At 32.6% G+C, this 15449-nt stretch overlaps 1 protein-coding gene across 1 annotated transcript in view; it reads left to right on the top strand.

The window, feature by feature from the left end:
* The window catches only part of LOC148612382 (serine/threonine-protein kinase N2-like), a 35558-nt gene that overhangs the window by 3137 nt on the left and 16972 nt on the right, over positions 1 to 15449 (top strand). Inside the window, exons 2-5 of the mRNA XM_088593763.1 lie at positions 7825 to 8140; positions 9391 to 9494; positions 11486 to 11651; positions 13191 to 13345. Of these exons, the coding sequence (XP_088449889.1) occupies positions 7825 to 8140; positions 9391 to 9494; positions 11486 to 11651; positions 13191 to 13345 (741 nt within the window). The remainder of the gene's footprint in view (positions 1 to 7824; positions 8141 to 9390; positions 9495 to 11485; positions 11652 to 13190; positions 13346 to 15449) is intronic.

Here is a 15449-nt window from a genome sequence, read left to right as displayed (position 1 = left end):
TCCAGGGATACAGACCAGACATGGAAAACTGACCCACACAACAAAGAACTAAAAATCACCAAAAATAATATGTGTCCAGAAACATACAGAAATTGCCCTGTTCAAAAGCTACAGGGAACATTAATTGTAAATTTAGTATAACTGGCAATACTGAAAAACAGGCATTAAGTTGATTTTTGGTATGACCTAGTACATTTGTACATGTATGTATATATGAAAGTACTGAAATTCTTAAAATGAAGACAATAACATTTCATGTACAGAAATACAAAAGTGTATCAGTTAGCACATGATTCAAAATAAAATCTAGAAGAACAAATTCACACACTGGCTTTACTCTTTTAAATCATACATTTTAACTGCATTCAAAGCTTTCCATATGACTTCTGTATCCTCTGTAAATTTTTTTCTTAAATGTTACATTTGTTTTAGTGAGTGTTCTTGGATTCCAATTTTCCATCATTCAGGGATTGATTAAACCCATGTGAGATTTGGTGTTGGGAAAGGTCCTATTAGTATATGCTAGGATTATCTTTTTCTTTGTCAGATAAAAACCTTATACATCAGAAAGGATTCTCTAAGTCCTGAAAGCAGACCCTGATTTTGTGAAAGTTTACTTACTTACTTGTACTTAGTCCTTTAATACTATGCCTGTTGGCACATACATATACAGTGTAGATGTAGGGTAGGGCAGCTTCCTCCACTTGTCTCAATAGTTGTCTCCCTTCACTGGTACCCTAGGTCTATCCTCAAACCATCATTTCTCTCAATGGTTCATCCCCATGATATATGTCATCTCTCTTCATTCTTCCTTCAGGTGTCCTTCTTCGGCCCATCTTGAATACATCTTCAGATGGTCTGCAAAGAAGATCACCAAGCCTCCTCCATCTCTGTTTTAAAGTGTCCATGTCTTTTGTGTTTGTTATTCTGTACAGGTCTACATTAATAATATAGCTTAAATTGCCATAATTAAAGATTTTATCAGGCCAGAATATTTTCATTATCTTCCTAAGGCAGTTGGTATGAAAGTGGGAAAGTTTGTTTTCATTTATGTGCTTTCCAATGTAAACTATACTCTGTTACTAAAGTGAAGTTACGATTTTTTAAATAATTCACAATTAATACATGTACATGCTCATAAATTTGTAAATCCTTTTCTGGCTTACATGTACATGTAGGTAGCATTTTTATAGCATCAACTCTTTGCTTATTTTGATGTCAGACTTTCTTTGATATCTTATTGGTTGATTGATTGATTATTGGGGTTTAACGCCCAAGCAGCAAAATTTCAGCTATATTAAGGCGATGAACATGAAATGGGATAATATAATGAACATGAACTGAAAAAAGGGATGGGGACACAAGGATAATAGGGTTGACAAATTTGATTGTCACAAGAACAAGGAAGGGATGGGTAGGGTCAGGCAATTTAGCCACCTGTGGTGGAGCGCAAAGGTTCCTACTCCTATTGAATACCACTGCAGGGTTCTGTAACGTGCGAGGAATGTGGCATCTTTCCCAACACAGTGCCCTGCTATGGTTTGCGGTCAGGTTTTCCGTATTATAGCTGACAACCCCAGCATGTAACACAACAAGGGTACCCCATTCCACCACCTGGGGCACACATCCCAGTTGCTCTTTTGGCAGAGCGTCTAGCCCCTGGCTAGATTTCTAAGCACTATTTAGTCGCCTTTTACAACAAGCTTAATTAGTGCTGCTGCAGGCCTATTCTTTTGACACCTGGACCTGCATGGGGTGATATCTTATTGGCCTTTCCAAAGATTTCTGTTTGATAAAGGCTGTTGGTACCTTCAAGAATATTGTACCATTGATTGTATCAATTTTTTCATTCCAATATGTTCATTACATTATAGTGACCAAAGATACATTTGTATTATGTCATTTGACTTGTATTAATGGAAAATTGTAATTTTTACCATTTACAGTGACCATGTGTATTCTGCTACATGTTGCATAGATTTACTTTTCTGTCCGACTGTACAATGTTCAGACTGAGTTGTAACTTGCCACTACAAAAAAAGTATGATCAACAAAATTTTATTGTTCAGTTCAGAAACTCTTCAGTTATAATTTTTATCAGAGGTCTTCATCTAAGTATAGGTTTTGTATATTGTGAGAACCTTGGACATTGGAGGCCATTTTGTTAAAGTATAGTACCATCATGTAAAAATTGTTCCCTCTCATTTTGATGTGTTAATTGCAAATCATACACTGTCTTATGGAAACATGCCTGTGTAGTTATCTGATCAACATCATTTCCCTTACATCTATCCTAAAAACATGCATGTACTTTCAATCTCAAAATACATTTCAGTAGATGTACATGTCCATGTTTTAATTTGTTGTTCATTTTATTAATTTGCATTTTGTAATTTTACAATGAAAATATACTATCAATACCTAAGTGGCATTTTTTTTCCTGACATCATTATTGGAATTCTGATATTTATGCAATTCTATGCTTAGATCTGATCCTAGCCATCATATAATTCTTAACCTATTGAACAAAGAGTCATCAACTTTTTGGTGGTTATCTTTTTCCTTTATGTTTAAATTTGTTTCTGTAATTGAGTGATTGTACAGTGGTTGATACATGTGATTTGGGTCAACAATTTTGTACTGTAACAAATTGTATAAGTGCAGCTGAATACATGTATGTCCTGTTATTGTATTTATATGATAAATTTACAATCTCCAGTTTTGGTATTACCATGCACCATAGTCGAAAGTTAATAAAAATGGTGCATTTAGGTACTAATATGCTGTAACAAAAGTGTGCATTACGTTTTCTCTACATTTTATTGTGTTAACAAACACCATCCATCAAGGGACAATTTTGATGAAGGAAAGAAATGTTAAATCATGCGCAACTATTTGACTTTCAGAACTTAGGAATGCTGTACATACTGTTCCTCCTAGCTAAAATTCAGTTTTTTTTGGACTATTTCTATGAATCATCCAAATGTTTTAGGAATGAAGATAATGACTGACGATGGAGGCTTTTTTTTTTCTCAAAAATGTGTTTAATTAATATTTAGTAAATTACATGTAGGAAAGAATATCCTGAAAAAAATGGAAATTGACATTTACAATATCAAAGTAGGATGGTAATTCTGACGAGCAAAATGTATGTGTACCAGTTGTAAATGATAATGTCAATGGCAATGATACCAAAGCTGGTACAGTACAGATGACGGTATGGTACATGTGATCAGAATAATACATTAAGCCCCAAAGAGATTCAAAATCGATCCCATAGTATCAATTTCAAGCAAAATAAACACATTTGGTAATGGTTGCATTTTCTGAAACTGCATCTTGATCATACGTTTTTCAATGTATGCATTCATCAATTTTTTTTTGTTTTGTGTGTGTGTGTGTGCATATTTTATACTATATTGCATTGCATTTACCCATCAGGGTTTATGCCTTGTATGAAGTTACTATATAGAGAAAATTTCATGTTTCAATTTTGTTACATTGTGTTTTGGGTATGGCCAATTTATTTGCCATGAAGGGACCGTTATCCAGTGGCAAAATTTTAATCCTTATCACTGAATCTCAAATTTCTAGCTTTGTGTTAGGGTACTGTTTTCATTTAATTTTCTTTATTTTGTGGGTAGAAACTTAGTATAATATACAATGCAGTACTAATAATAATTTCTTATGATTGTTGTAATAAATTAGATTTATATTCTAAGTTAAGGGTTCATGGCTCATATGACCCACTGTGTTGCTCTTGGTTTGACTTTGTATTTCGTTTATATAAAATAGTATATCTAATCAGCATTATTATAACCATCCTCCCAAGTCAGGGTTTTGAGTCCATCCTCGCTCCCTCAAACCCCTGACATCACTCATTCATATTTAGCGGGTATCGTCCAGCCAATTCCGATTGGTTGCTTCTCTGGGTGCAAAGCACCAATGAAACTTGATTTGACATAAAATGTCTGTGGAAAGGGAAACAATGATACAAGTAACTGATGGTCATAAGATGTCACAAATGATTCAATATTACCAAAAAATGATTACTGTAGATTCTGTTTAGAGTCTTTAGCGAAAAAAATGATGTTATGTGTATGGAGCCATTTTGTAAGTTATATCGAAGAGTTTCTATTACGAGTGATTTGATTGGATTTTGGATCTGGGTTAAATTTAGGTAACTCACTAGATTGCGTTGGACGATACCTGCTAAATATGAATGAGTGATGTCAGGGGTTTGAGGGAACGAGGGTGGACTCAAAACCCTGACTTGGGAGGATGTATTATAACCAAGGTTTTATTGTTTTTACAAAATAGTGACATAGTCCCAAAAATTACAGTTAAACCTTTAACATGACTATTTACAGATTTACTTACCAAAACATACATGTACATTTTTACATGAAATGACAGAAAGTGGCTCCTTTAGAATATGATAAAAAATGAATTGGTACATTTACATGCATGTATATATATGTTTGAAATGTACTTATTGCCTGGCATATGTTTTCATGCAATTTCACATGGGTTTTACATGCCATGTTATGTCATGATGTATCTGAGATGGTATCTTTGCCTTTGGGAAAATGTGCATTTAGTTTTGCAGTTGAATTGTGGTATACCAGTACATGTACATACTAGCAGACCAGTTTGACATCTTACAGTGAAATACTAAGATTCTATTCAGGGTTCCAACAAAACTGGAAAATTTTGGAAAAGAGTGAATTTGACAAAAAAAAAACAACCTTGCTTGAAAATACATAAAATAATACCTGAGAAGATCTTTGAAATTTTTTTTCTTTTAAAAGTTTGTATCAGATTGAATTGCTACCTTTAAAAAAAGTATTATATTTTATAACAAAAGCCAAAAACCATCTGTGGCAAAATATACAATATGAATCCATGAATGTATGCATTTTATTACTTACATGTACATGTGCCTATAAAATTACTTTAGAACAAGAATTATATTGTGAAGTACATGTAGTAACTAGTTGAGGTTAGGATGTCTGAAGATATAAGTTCATGGAAAAATCCATTTATATTCCATCAATTTTATTCAATAGATGTATTATGTAGAATCACCATGGTCTTACTGTCTATTGCTAAAAATTGGAGTGTAATCCTTCCGTTTCTGTCTGTTATTGGTAACCAATCAAGCTAAACTAGTTTGTTACATCAATATCAATTTTGTCTACCAAGTAATTTATGGGGTTAACATACTGCAAACATATAAATTTTCGAGGATTTTGTGAACTGAACATTTATGCAAATGTTTCTGGGTTTCAAAAATTGTTAAGTGTTGTTTAGTGTTAAAAATCAATTTATAGGTTCTTTTTTGTGCTTATCTAGTCACAGAGAAAGTAGTGAAATTGAAATGTTTTCAGTATCATATGAGAAGTATCAAATTATTAATTGAGGTTGCTGCACCCCTCTGTTTTAGGTAGACAGTAGGAAGTGTGTTCTTTTAAGTTGCTTTGATAGGGATTAAATATGTTCCTGTTCAGTGAAGTAAAGTTTTGATTTTTGTATGGATATATAAGTTCATGTTTAGGTGTGCTCATCCCGTTTACACCTTTTTGTCAGTTTGTTATTAAAGGATTTTAGAATTGTTATATCACAGACAGACTTGCAGTCCATACTTGTCTCTAGCATATCTAGATTTCCTTTTTCTTGATAACTAATGTGTGTTTGTTTTTGTTGTTGGAAACTTCAGTGCAGTGAACACAATCCTGTTACAATGAAACCTGTCTAAACCTTTTGAAATTGGTTTGGTTTAGACAGGTATTTGGTTTACCAAGGTTTGAAGTTCAAAATTGATATGAAAGGACTTTAAAAGTCTTGTTTACACAATTTTCACTGTAAAACCAAACCTGTGCTTGAAGTTGAATCAGTGGTTTCCCTTTACTGCTTTAAAAGCAGTGTGTAACTTCCATAAAGTTTAATGTACTGGTACATTTTATGTTTTCTCTTTTCACAGAACCGTCCTTGTAATGTACTTCACTTCTTTTTTCCACTATGGATAAATTCTGAGACACTGAGTTATAGACAACAAAAGTTACCTGACTTCATTTAATTTGTACACAGATTAAATGACTGTCAAGATATCAACCCTAATTTACTTTTGAAATTACAGCACTTGAATGAAATGTAGGGATTTGATTGATTTTTGTCACCTGGTTAATTGCTTTTAGTGATTGACAATGGCTTGTTTAAACTTCAAGGTCAGATAACCAAACAATGTGAGGACTTTTAAAGATAAATTCCTTGTTATTGTTATCTGTTTTCTTTAATATGAGAAATGCAAATAGTCCTATTATTCAAATGCATCCTGGCACCTTCTACATTACCATAACTTCCTCAATCATATCTTATGTTTCACTCATTTAGTGAATTAATTTGTTTCACTTTACTCTGAATATACCTTCAGTTTCTTTTGTACAGATTTGAAAGAAATTTCTTTTATAGGAACTATTTCAACCTTGCTTGTATTATGTATAACTTCAATTTTTCAAAAAGAGCACATGTTCAAATGTATCTTCAACTGTTTATCTTGCAAGTGTGCTTACTAATCCCCAATCATTTTCACACAAAATCATAAGTGTAAAATTTATTGTGAATTTTGCCTTGACAGTACATTTGCATGTTCTAGTAGAACTGGCAATCAATTTAATACTTACCAGTACACCTTTTTGTGAAATTTACAACTGCTTAGAATTGAAATAAACACCACAGAAAACTAGAGATGCAGTAACTTTCTGTGTTTTACTATCAGAATGCAACAATTGAATTCAGGTTAGACAGATCTTTTAAGTAAATTCAGTAATTGTACTGCTTGTCATATAACTTGTAAGAGATAAGTTTTGCATAACATGTGTTTACAATGGAATCTGCAGTCATACTGTTGATGCAAGTCATCTGATTAATGAGAACTTCTCAGAAGTATGTGTGCTGTACATCACCAAGCTAAAAATTGATCATTTTATGACTTCTATAATTACATGTTTCATCATTACTAAGCAGTGAACCCCAACGGGAAATAACATATACTAACATATACGTTAAACTCTACATATACCATGTTAAAAGTAATATGTACAACATATTTAACCTCTACATGCACATTTTTTGAGTAACATGTATTTACAGTAATACATTGAATGAAGTAAGATTTTATAGACTGTTGATAACAGTGTTCAGTATCAGGTTTTTATAGTTCATGTATAATCATTATCGTACTTCATGAACTCTACTTCAGTGATTGTGGAATACTTTTACCACAGGGGAAATTTGTATGGTGGTTAGTTAAAGGTGGGTAAGGGTCAACAAGTCTTTAAAAAATAGATAAAGATATTTTTAATAAATTTCTACATGTAGATTGTTAGGATTTAGTTGTTCCATACTGTACAAAGTCTACATGTGCATGTTTAGTGCTTAGCATATACTCAAAGATTCAGTAGCATTAATTCATAATCATTTGTAAGGCAAAAAAAAAAATAATCTTGTTTCCTGCTACCAGCAAGAAAAAAATAGGGTACATAGGTAGGGAAATCATTTTATTTTTCAAGAACATTGTACATTGAGTAAAAGGAAAAAACTAGGGTAGTTTTGGTAGCAGGACATATTTATTTTTGTCATAATATTTTTTCCCTTTCATGGTGAATTTATGTTTTTTTTTCTTTTTAACATAAATGTTAATGATGTTTATCACAACAATGTCACTTGTCTTTTTTTGAAGCAGAAACAATGTAAAGATGCTAAAGAATAGTTATACATTATATTGTATGATTGTTTTTAAAGAATGGATTTTTTTTTCTTCAGGGAGGTGCCAAAAGGAACTCCTACCATGATATATATCAAAGATATGGGTTCAATCCTAACCTCACTGAAGAAGAGCTTCAGTTAAAGCTAGAAGAACTGAGGGAAAATCTCAAAAAGGAAATAAGGAAAGAAATGAAGATCAAAGAAGGTGCTGAAAAACTGAAAGAAGCCACAACAGACAAGAAAAGCTTGTCTGATGTCAACACTATTGTCAAAAAGGCTAACTCAAAACTAAAGGAACTTCAAAGTGAACTTCAAGAAATAAATTCTAATTTGTTGATGTCAAATAGTCATACACATATGGAATCAATGGCTGGTAGGTTATCAGAAAAAGGAAGTAATTTATAACAGATTTGGTGTTGTCAAGTACATGTACACATTTTATGGTAGTTTTAACTTTGACATTTACAAATTTCATTATTCTTCCTGCTTTACATTGTAGGAAGTTGAGAAGTTCAGATTAAATTTCATACAGTGTATAGGAAAACTAACACTTTGTTAAAGGATCATCAAGTAAAACATCTCACATCTTATGTTGTAAATAAGTGATAATCTTTTATGGAGAGTTGAATTTTAAGCTCTTGAAGTGGTTTTGAGGAGGTCTTTATGGCAGTGTCCCAGCTAACCATATATAGAACAGTGGAGTGTCCCTCCTACTTTTCAAAATGACAACAGATATATAATTTCTGTCTTGATTCCAAATGGTGCAATTGAATGATTCTGCTAATATTAAGATCCTTCTTGTCTACCTAAAGTCAAGAAATAGTATCATGAAATTCTCTTAAAATTAATTACTACTCATTAAAGATGGCTATTCCATGCTGCATCTCATTATTCTTAGTACAACATATTGTTTATCTTTTAAAGTGTTGCTTTTTCAACAAAATCTGAAGAAATTTGCTGCCTCTATAGTCTCCATTTAGTGTATTCAGCTGGTGTGTTTGAGGTCTTGGTTCATTGACCAGGTCTTACCAAAGCTGGAAGTCAATGCTTCTCTGCTTAGCACTCAGTATTTGAGGGGATAGAGTGACGACTGATTTGCTCAAAGTCAGAATAGTGTGTTATAGCAGGGTGGCTTGGCTACCTGTGGACTGTTGCTACTGTGAGCTAGCACATTAAAGATCCGGCTGAGCATGTCATACTAGTACAATGCAGGGTCTGTTCAATTGGTTGATCATTCTCATCCTGAGATGCTTGAAATTCCTGCTATAGGACATTTAACTATATTCAATCAATCCTAAGAAAATTGAGAGAGAGAAATTTATCTTGTTGCTATTGTTTCGTGTAATTATTAAAAAATTATTGCTTTGTTCAATTTACATGTATCATCTGTTGATCCATTGCATCAAAAACTATCAAATGACCTTGGAATGAGAATTATAAATGTGCCTTGTATCATTCTTTACATGTATGTCTGCTACTTCAGGTAGAAATTTCAGATTGGAAATTATTAATTCATTGTAAGTTCTATGAATCATAAATGTACAATTATTGTTAGAATTAAAGTACATATGTAGGTATATGTTTGTTGCATTTCACACTGGAAACATATGTATTTTCCCTTAGATACATTGAAGTCACCTGATACCAAAGATGGTGGTCCTTCTGACAACAGTCCAGTTACACAAAGGTTGATCAACTTACAGAAACAGTTAGAAATAGAAAATAAGGTATGCTGTATGCAATTTTAGATTCACAGTATGAATGAGACAGTATACATAATACAGTGATTTAGCTAACGCTCGTCATTTTCGCCATTTACGAAATGATTTCATAAATGACGAAAATGTTTTAGATCGTTTTCATCCCTTAAAATTTGAAAAGTGTATAAAAAAAAATTCCGTTCAAAAAGTATTTCAGATAAATTTTTGTCACCTGAAATAAAAATGTTGTTAAAAACTGTCAATCGAAAGTTACATAATTTCACCTGGCTCTGACAAGTTTATGACCCCAAGCTTGGTAATTACCTGGTCAACCAGGTATGAAATACATTCTATTGTTGTTAACCTGGCATCCCTGATGTGTGCATCGTTAATAATCCTTTAAGTAAGAACAATTAATCAATTGTTTGATCATTAGGACCACAAAAGATAATCCCAGGGTTCTCACTCAACTTCAGCCGGTTGTTTTCAACCGCCGAAAAAAGCCTTGAGTTGACTCGAGACATTTCTGCGTTTAAATATGACTTAAAATATAACTTATATATATCCTTATTTTAAGGATTAGTGGTGTTAAACGATTTCGATCTTTAATGGATACGGGCCAATTTTACTCCCATATAAAAACAAACCCTTCGCGAACCTCGCAACATATATATATATATATATATATATATATGGCTGTCTATTTTTAGAAATTTAAATGCACACAAAAACAATGTCTCCAATGTGTGACTTGTCATCTCATGGATTTCAATTAATTTTAATGCAATAACGAACAGTAAGAAAGTATTAAACAACAATTAAAATTTATTTTACGATTCTTTTTTCTTCTTGAAACGAAATCACAATGATTACAAAAATCTTCAATTCTACTCATGATCTGGGGTCAAAGGTCACTAAAAAATTACCACCCAGCAGTTAGATATCACGCAGCAACCGCTTACAGAGTGCAACATTCTACAGTTGACTATGCTAATGTGGCCAACCTCCTTTCTATCTGTCTAGTTTCTGCATTATCTTCTGGTGACTGAGAGGGGATTTAGTAGGTACTATCTGATCAAGACCTATCTTAGGAACAGACTCAAGGTTTCATCAGTCAATCCTCTTCTTAAGATCTGTCTCTATCCTTCTGATTTTGAGGTGTTTTAGGTTGAAGAGGGATTTTGGGGTGTGGTGTTTGGCAAAGGACAGGAGGATTTTCTCTTATTAGTTGAGTGTCAGGTCATATCATAATAGTAGCTTATGTCAAATAGTAGCTATTTTTAGACTGAATGCATCAAAGCTTTGTCAGGATGTAAACAAAATTTCTATTTTACTATTTTTCTAATAGTAACTATTTTATTTTATTAAGTAACACATGTTTTCTTATAGAAAATAATAGTTATTTTGTCGTAACATTTATTGTATTTATTGTTATGCCTGTATCTCTAAACTTAAAGTGAATATATTTAAGTTTTTATGTCTTTAGTTTATGATACTATTGACTATTTACAAAATTCTGCTGCCCGTAAATGTCGTTCATGCTCTTTGCAAAAGTGACTAAAGCCCTCAAAATCCTAGCTAAAACCCTGCATAATATTTATCCATAGGTCCATATTTTTTGTGGACCTACTTCCTCTTCTCACCCAAATGATCTGACAAAGGAAATGTTCAATCTTGAAAATTAAAACAGTTGGGTTTTTTTTTTTTTTTTATAACACAGGAGTTTGAATATAAGACTAAAAAGATTATCAAACACAGAATCCCTACCTTTTTATTTTAAAATAAATTATTGGAAAATAAAAAAATAAAAAGCTTTGAAACTTATATTAAAATAATTAAAATATCTTCAGACGAAAATGATCATGAAATATAGCAGCTTATTTAATACATGACTTGATGTAACATGAACAAAAAAAATATTGTCATGTTGGAGGACATGTACATTTGTTACATTGTACTTTGCTGAACGTGATTTCTGTCATAAAATGCTTAACCAACAGAGCAATATTGGTTTGTAGGTAAAACAAGGAGCTGAGAATATGATAGCTATGTACAGTCATGGTAGTTTCCGTGACAAGAAGATGCTAGCAGAAGCTCAACAGATGTTAATGGATGCTAAAACTAAAATGGAAATCATACGAATGCAGATGTTAAAAGTTGCTCAAGATGCATCATGTGAAGATGGTAACCAATTATAAAGATCATAGTTTTGTCCAGTAGTTAATGGAAGCAAAAGTGGTTATGTATTAAGAAAAAATTAAGAAATATGTATTTTATTAACACTCACCATGCTGAATTGTTTGAAAAAAATGTCTAGATTTCAATATATTGCAAACATATGCAAATTATATGCAAATTAGTCGCATCATGGTGCTTATGCTGATAGTTTTATATAAAATAAAGGTAGGTGATCACGGGGTGGGGAGGATGGATGGGCATGCGTGGGAAAATGGGTCTGTTGCCTGAAAATGGTTATGTTTGGTCATTTTAGCTCATATTTCACCAGATGTGGTGCTCACCAGGGGTAAGAGTGTCAAAAGTGCAATTATTCCAAAGCTTGTTCCCTCTGATAGTAATTTAAGCCAAAAGTTGTTCATTACATCAGGGGTGCCCAGATTTTTTCTGTTTTTGGCTTGATTTGCCTAAAACCGGAAGTGGTTAGTATATGGGTTTGACATTGTGTGAGACATCATTGTTCTATAGAAACCAGGTGAAATGAAGTACTATGGATCCATTCTGCTGTTGTTAGTGGCCGAGAATTGAGCCCTATCCCTAAAACAAATTACAATTTTTTGTGGCCTTCTTAACTCATGACCTCTTGTTTAGCTGTCAGGTCTCTAATTTTGCTAAAACACTATAATATAGGCTCATTTTAAAGTACATTCACTCTGCTTGCATATGAAATCAAATTGGCTTCTAAAGCTAAAAATAAAATTGCCAGAACCCAAAAATGGGAAAGCAGCCCATGACTGTATATATACGGTTCCAGCATTGTAAGGGTTAAAAAAGAACATTTTAATTAATTTGACTTGTTCTGTTCTCATCTTCCTTTTCTGGCTACAAAAATAACAACATTAAAATAACACAGAGTCATGTACATATTATATCATTTGTGCTGTCCCCTTATCCATTCATTTCTCCACAAACAATCTTGTTGACATCTGATTTTAAACTTACACTAGGCAGAATACTTTCATATTTTACTATATGAATTAGACATGATTTCCCACTCACCCCCCCAGTGCTCCCCTTTATGAAATAGAATTAAACTTTTTCAAATCCAGATTTTTATTTATTTTTTTTTTTACTGTATGTTGACTCCAGATTTCATCAATTTCCATTTTTTTTGCTGGTTTTGTAGTCATGTCTGATAATCACATGTGTACAGTATGTTAGATATTTTGTTTGACATGGCGTATATTTGTAATGCATGTACTAATACCATGTTAAACATTATAAGCTTTGTCTCAGTTTCTGAGCTTATACTGGGTAAAAAGGTTTCATATGTATGTCTTGTAATTAGTTTTGATTTAAAATTGTAATGTGGAATCTTCACAGTAACTGATGTTTGATTTTCTTAATAAAACATTAGAATGGCATTTAACGTACAAATATCACAACAGCTTTCCCAAATAATGACATTTATTTTTTAAATTAAAGTATATTAATGTATTGAATTGTATTTGAAACATAGACTTATGTATTTAACTTGTTATATGACAGCAAGCCAAAGATGTGAAGTATTATCGCCTCTTGAATTGAGGATAGAGGAACTGAGACATCATTTAAAGATTGAGTCTGCTGTTTCTGAGGGAGCTAAGAATGTCCTTAAGTTGTTACAGACCTCGAAATCTCCTGATAGCAAGGCTCTTAAAGAGGTATTGGAATTTTGTGTGTTTTTAACTGATATGATTTTGTTCTGATTTTTCAAATCCAGATTTTACCATTACTTTTCTCTTTTTACTCTATGTTTACTTCCAATTTCATCAATTTCCACTTTTTGTTTATGTTGAGTTTGAAACTTATGTCTCGTTTGATTTTTTAAGTCATATAAAAAATTTAAGCTATAATAAAATATTGTACATACTCAAATCAGTTAATATATCAAATACAGAAAAAAAAATGTTAAAACCTACAAGCTGTCATGAAGAGTGCTACTCAGTCTTTGCACGGTAGAATTACATTCAGTGATCTTTAGGGTTATATTTATTGTTTTTATACTCTCTGCACTGCCAAATGTGATAGTCATATGATTCTTATATGTTAACTTTGGCTTGGAAACATATGTTAATCATATGTTTGTGAAAAACATGATTATCATATATTGAAAACCATATGATTCTTATGTGTGGCACCTCTGGCTGTATACAGTCGAACCTCGATGTGTCGAACTAGGATTAGTTGAAGTCTCGGATAACTCGAAGTAATTACGAAGTCCCAGCAAAACTCCCCTTACCCCAATACAATTTTACCTCGGATGACTCGAACTTGGATAAATCGAAACCTCTGATAACTCTAGGTAATCAATCAGTCCCCTCGATAGGACTTCAAGGTTAATTAACCCTGATGTCTCGAAGTCAACTAATTAGTCAGAAAACTGATTGCTTTATTACAAACCATGATTGAAGTGTGTTTTAACAACAGTTAGCGTGGCTTTTAAAATTAATTTGTTGACACTCAGTATGGTTTGATTTGTTTATTTAATTAATTTAAAATTGCACGTGTTGTTAATAGAAACGAATTTTATTAATAATATGTGGGAATTTATACTAACAGTGACATCGGATATTTTGATACAGTCAAACTTCACTCGTTCAAACTCGGATGGCTCGAACACCTGGGATTTCTCGAAACACAATTCAAAGTACCAAAATTTTCTCCTATATAATCAATATAAATAACCTTGGATTTCTCGAACTTCGATTTCTCGAACACTCGAACTGACTAGTCGGTCTGTTCGGTAATAAATCTTGGAGAATAACCCTCACTAACTCGAACTCGTCAGCAATTTTGTCAGCTTGGGTAATAAATGGTGTGAAAAACTGAAACCCTATCATTTATCAGTGTCATTTTAGTTAATTACAGGTAAAATTTAAGTCATCACTAATTAGGTAGTTTTGATCTTTAACATAACACTGATTAAAGTTCGAGAATGTTCCAAAGTCGGTATGATAAAAGCATGAAAGAAAATCGGATGAAAACAAATTATTGACCAAAGAACTTGAACACTGAACATTTTTAAAAGCATACACAGCATTTTTAATGTCCACAAATAACATAATCTTCCGAAAGCAAACGAAAAAGATCTACAAACTAACAAAACTTCGTAGGAAGAAGGCAATTTCTAACGATAAAGTCGAACTCGGATCGGCACTGAAAAAAATCCAGAAATATACGAACTTCAATTTCTCGAACTCCCGATAACTCAAACACATTTCAGTGGTCCCTTGGAGTTCGAGCTACTGAGGTTTGACTGTATTTTGAAAATTTTTATAAAAATACAGATGCATTGTAATGGTATCTAACTATTTTATGAAACATCCAACAGATGATAGTTAGGGTATTTCAATGACTACATTCATTTCGCTTGTCAGTTTGAAATTTTATCGTATTATTGTAGAGCACATGGTTTGATGATACTCCTAATTGTGAATCAAACAAAGCAGCATGTTATGAACTATAACATTTTTGATATAGAAAAAATAAAAAGGAAATTTCACTAAAACACTCGGTGCCGTTCAGTATTTCAAACATGATATACAACATACAAAAAAAAATCTTCCGATATGAAACGCTTGACATTACGAAGTACCGTGTAAAGTGAAGTACATGTACATGTACAAGCACAACAAATTATGTAACAACAGAAACAATCATGGACCAAATTTCTAGTATATCTGGTTTATCCTTGACCTCGGATTACTCGAACCTCAGATAACTCGAACATTTTTGCATGGTCCCTTCGACTTTGACTGAACGAGG

Source organism: Perna viridis, chromosome 7, assembly GCF_037379345.1.
Source record: "Perna viridis isolate PV_CMFRI_1.1 ecotype Kerala chromosome 7, ASM3737934v1, whole genome shotgun sequence".
In the NCBI taxonomy this organism is placed as follows: Eukaryota; Metazoa; Mollusca; class Bivalvia; order Mytilida; family Mytilidae; genus Perna; species Perna viridis.
The sequence above is the reverse complement of the archived record's forward strand: the minus strand, read 5'-3'. Positions and strand labels throughout refer to the sequence as shown.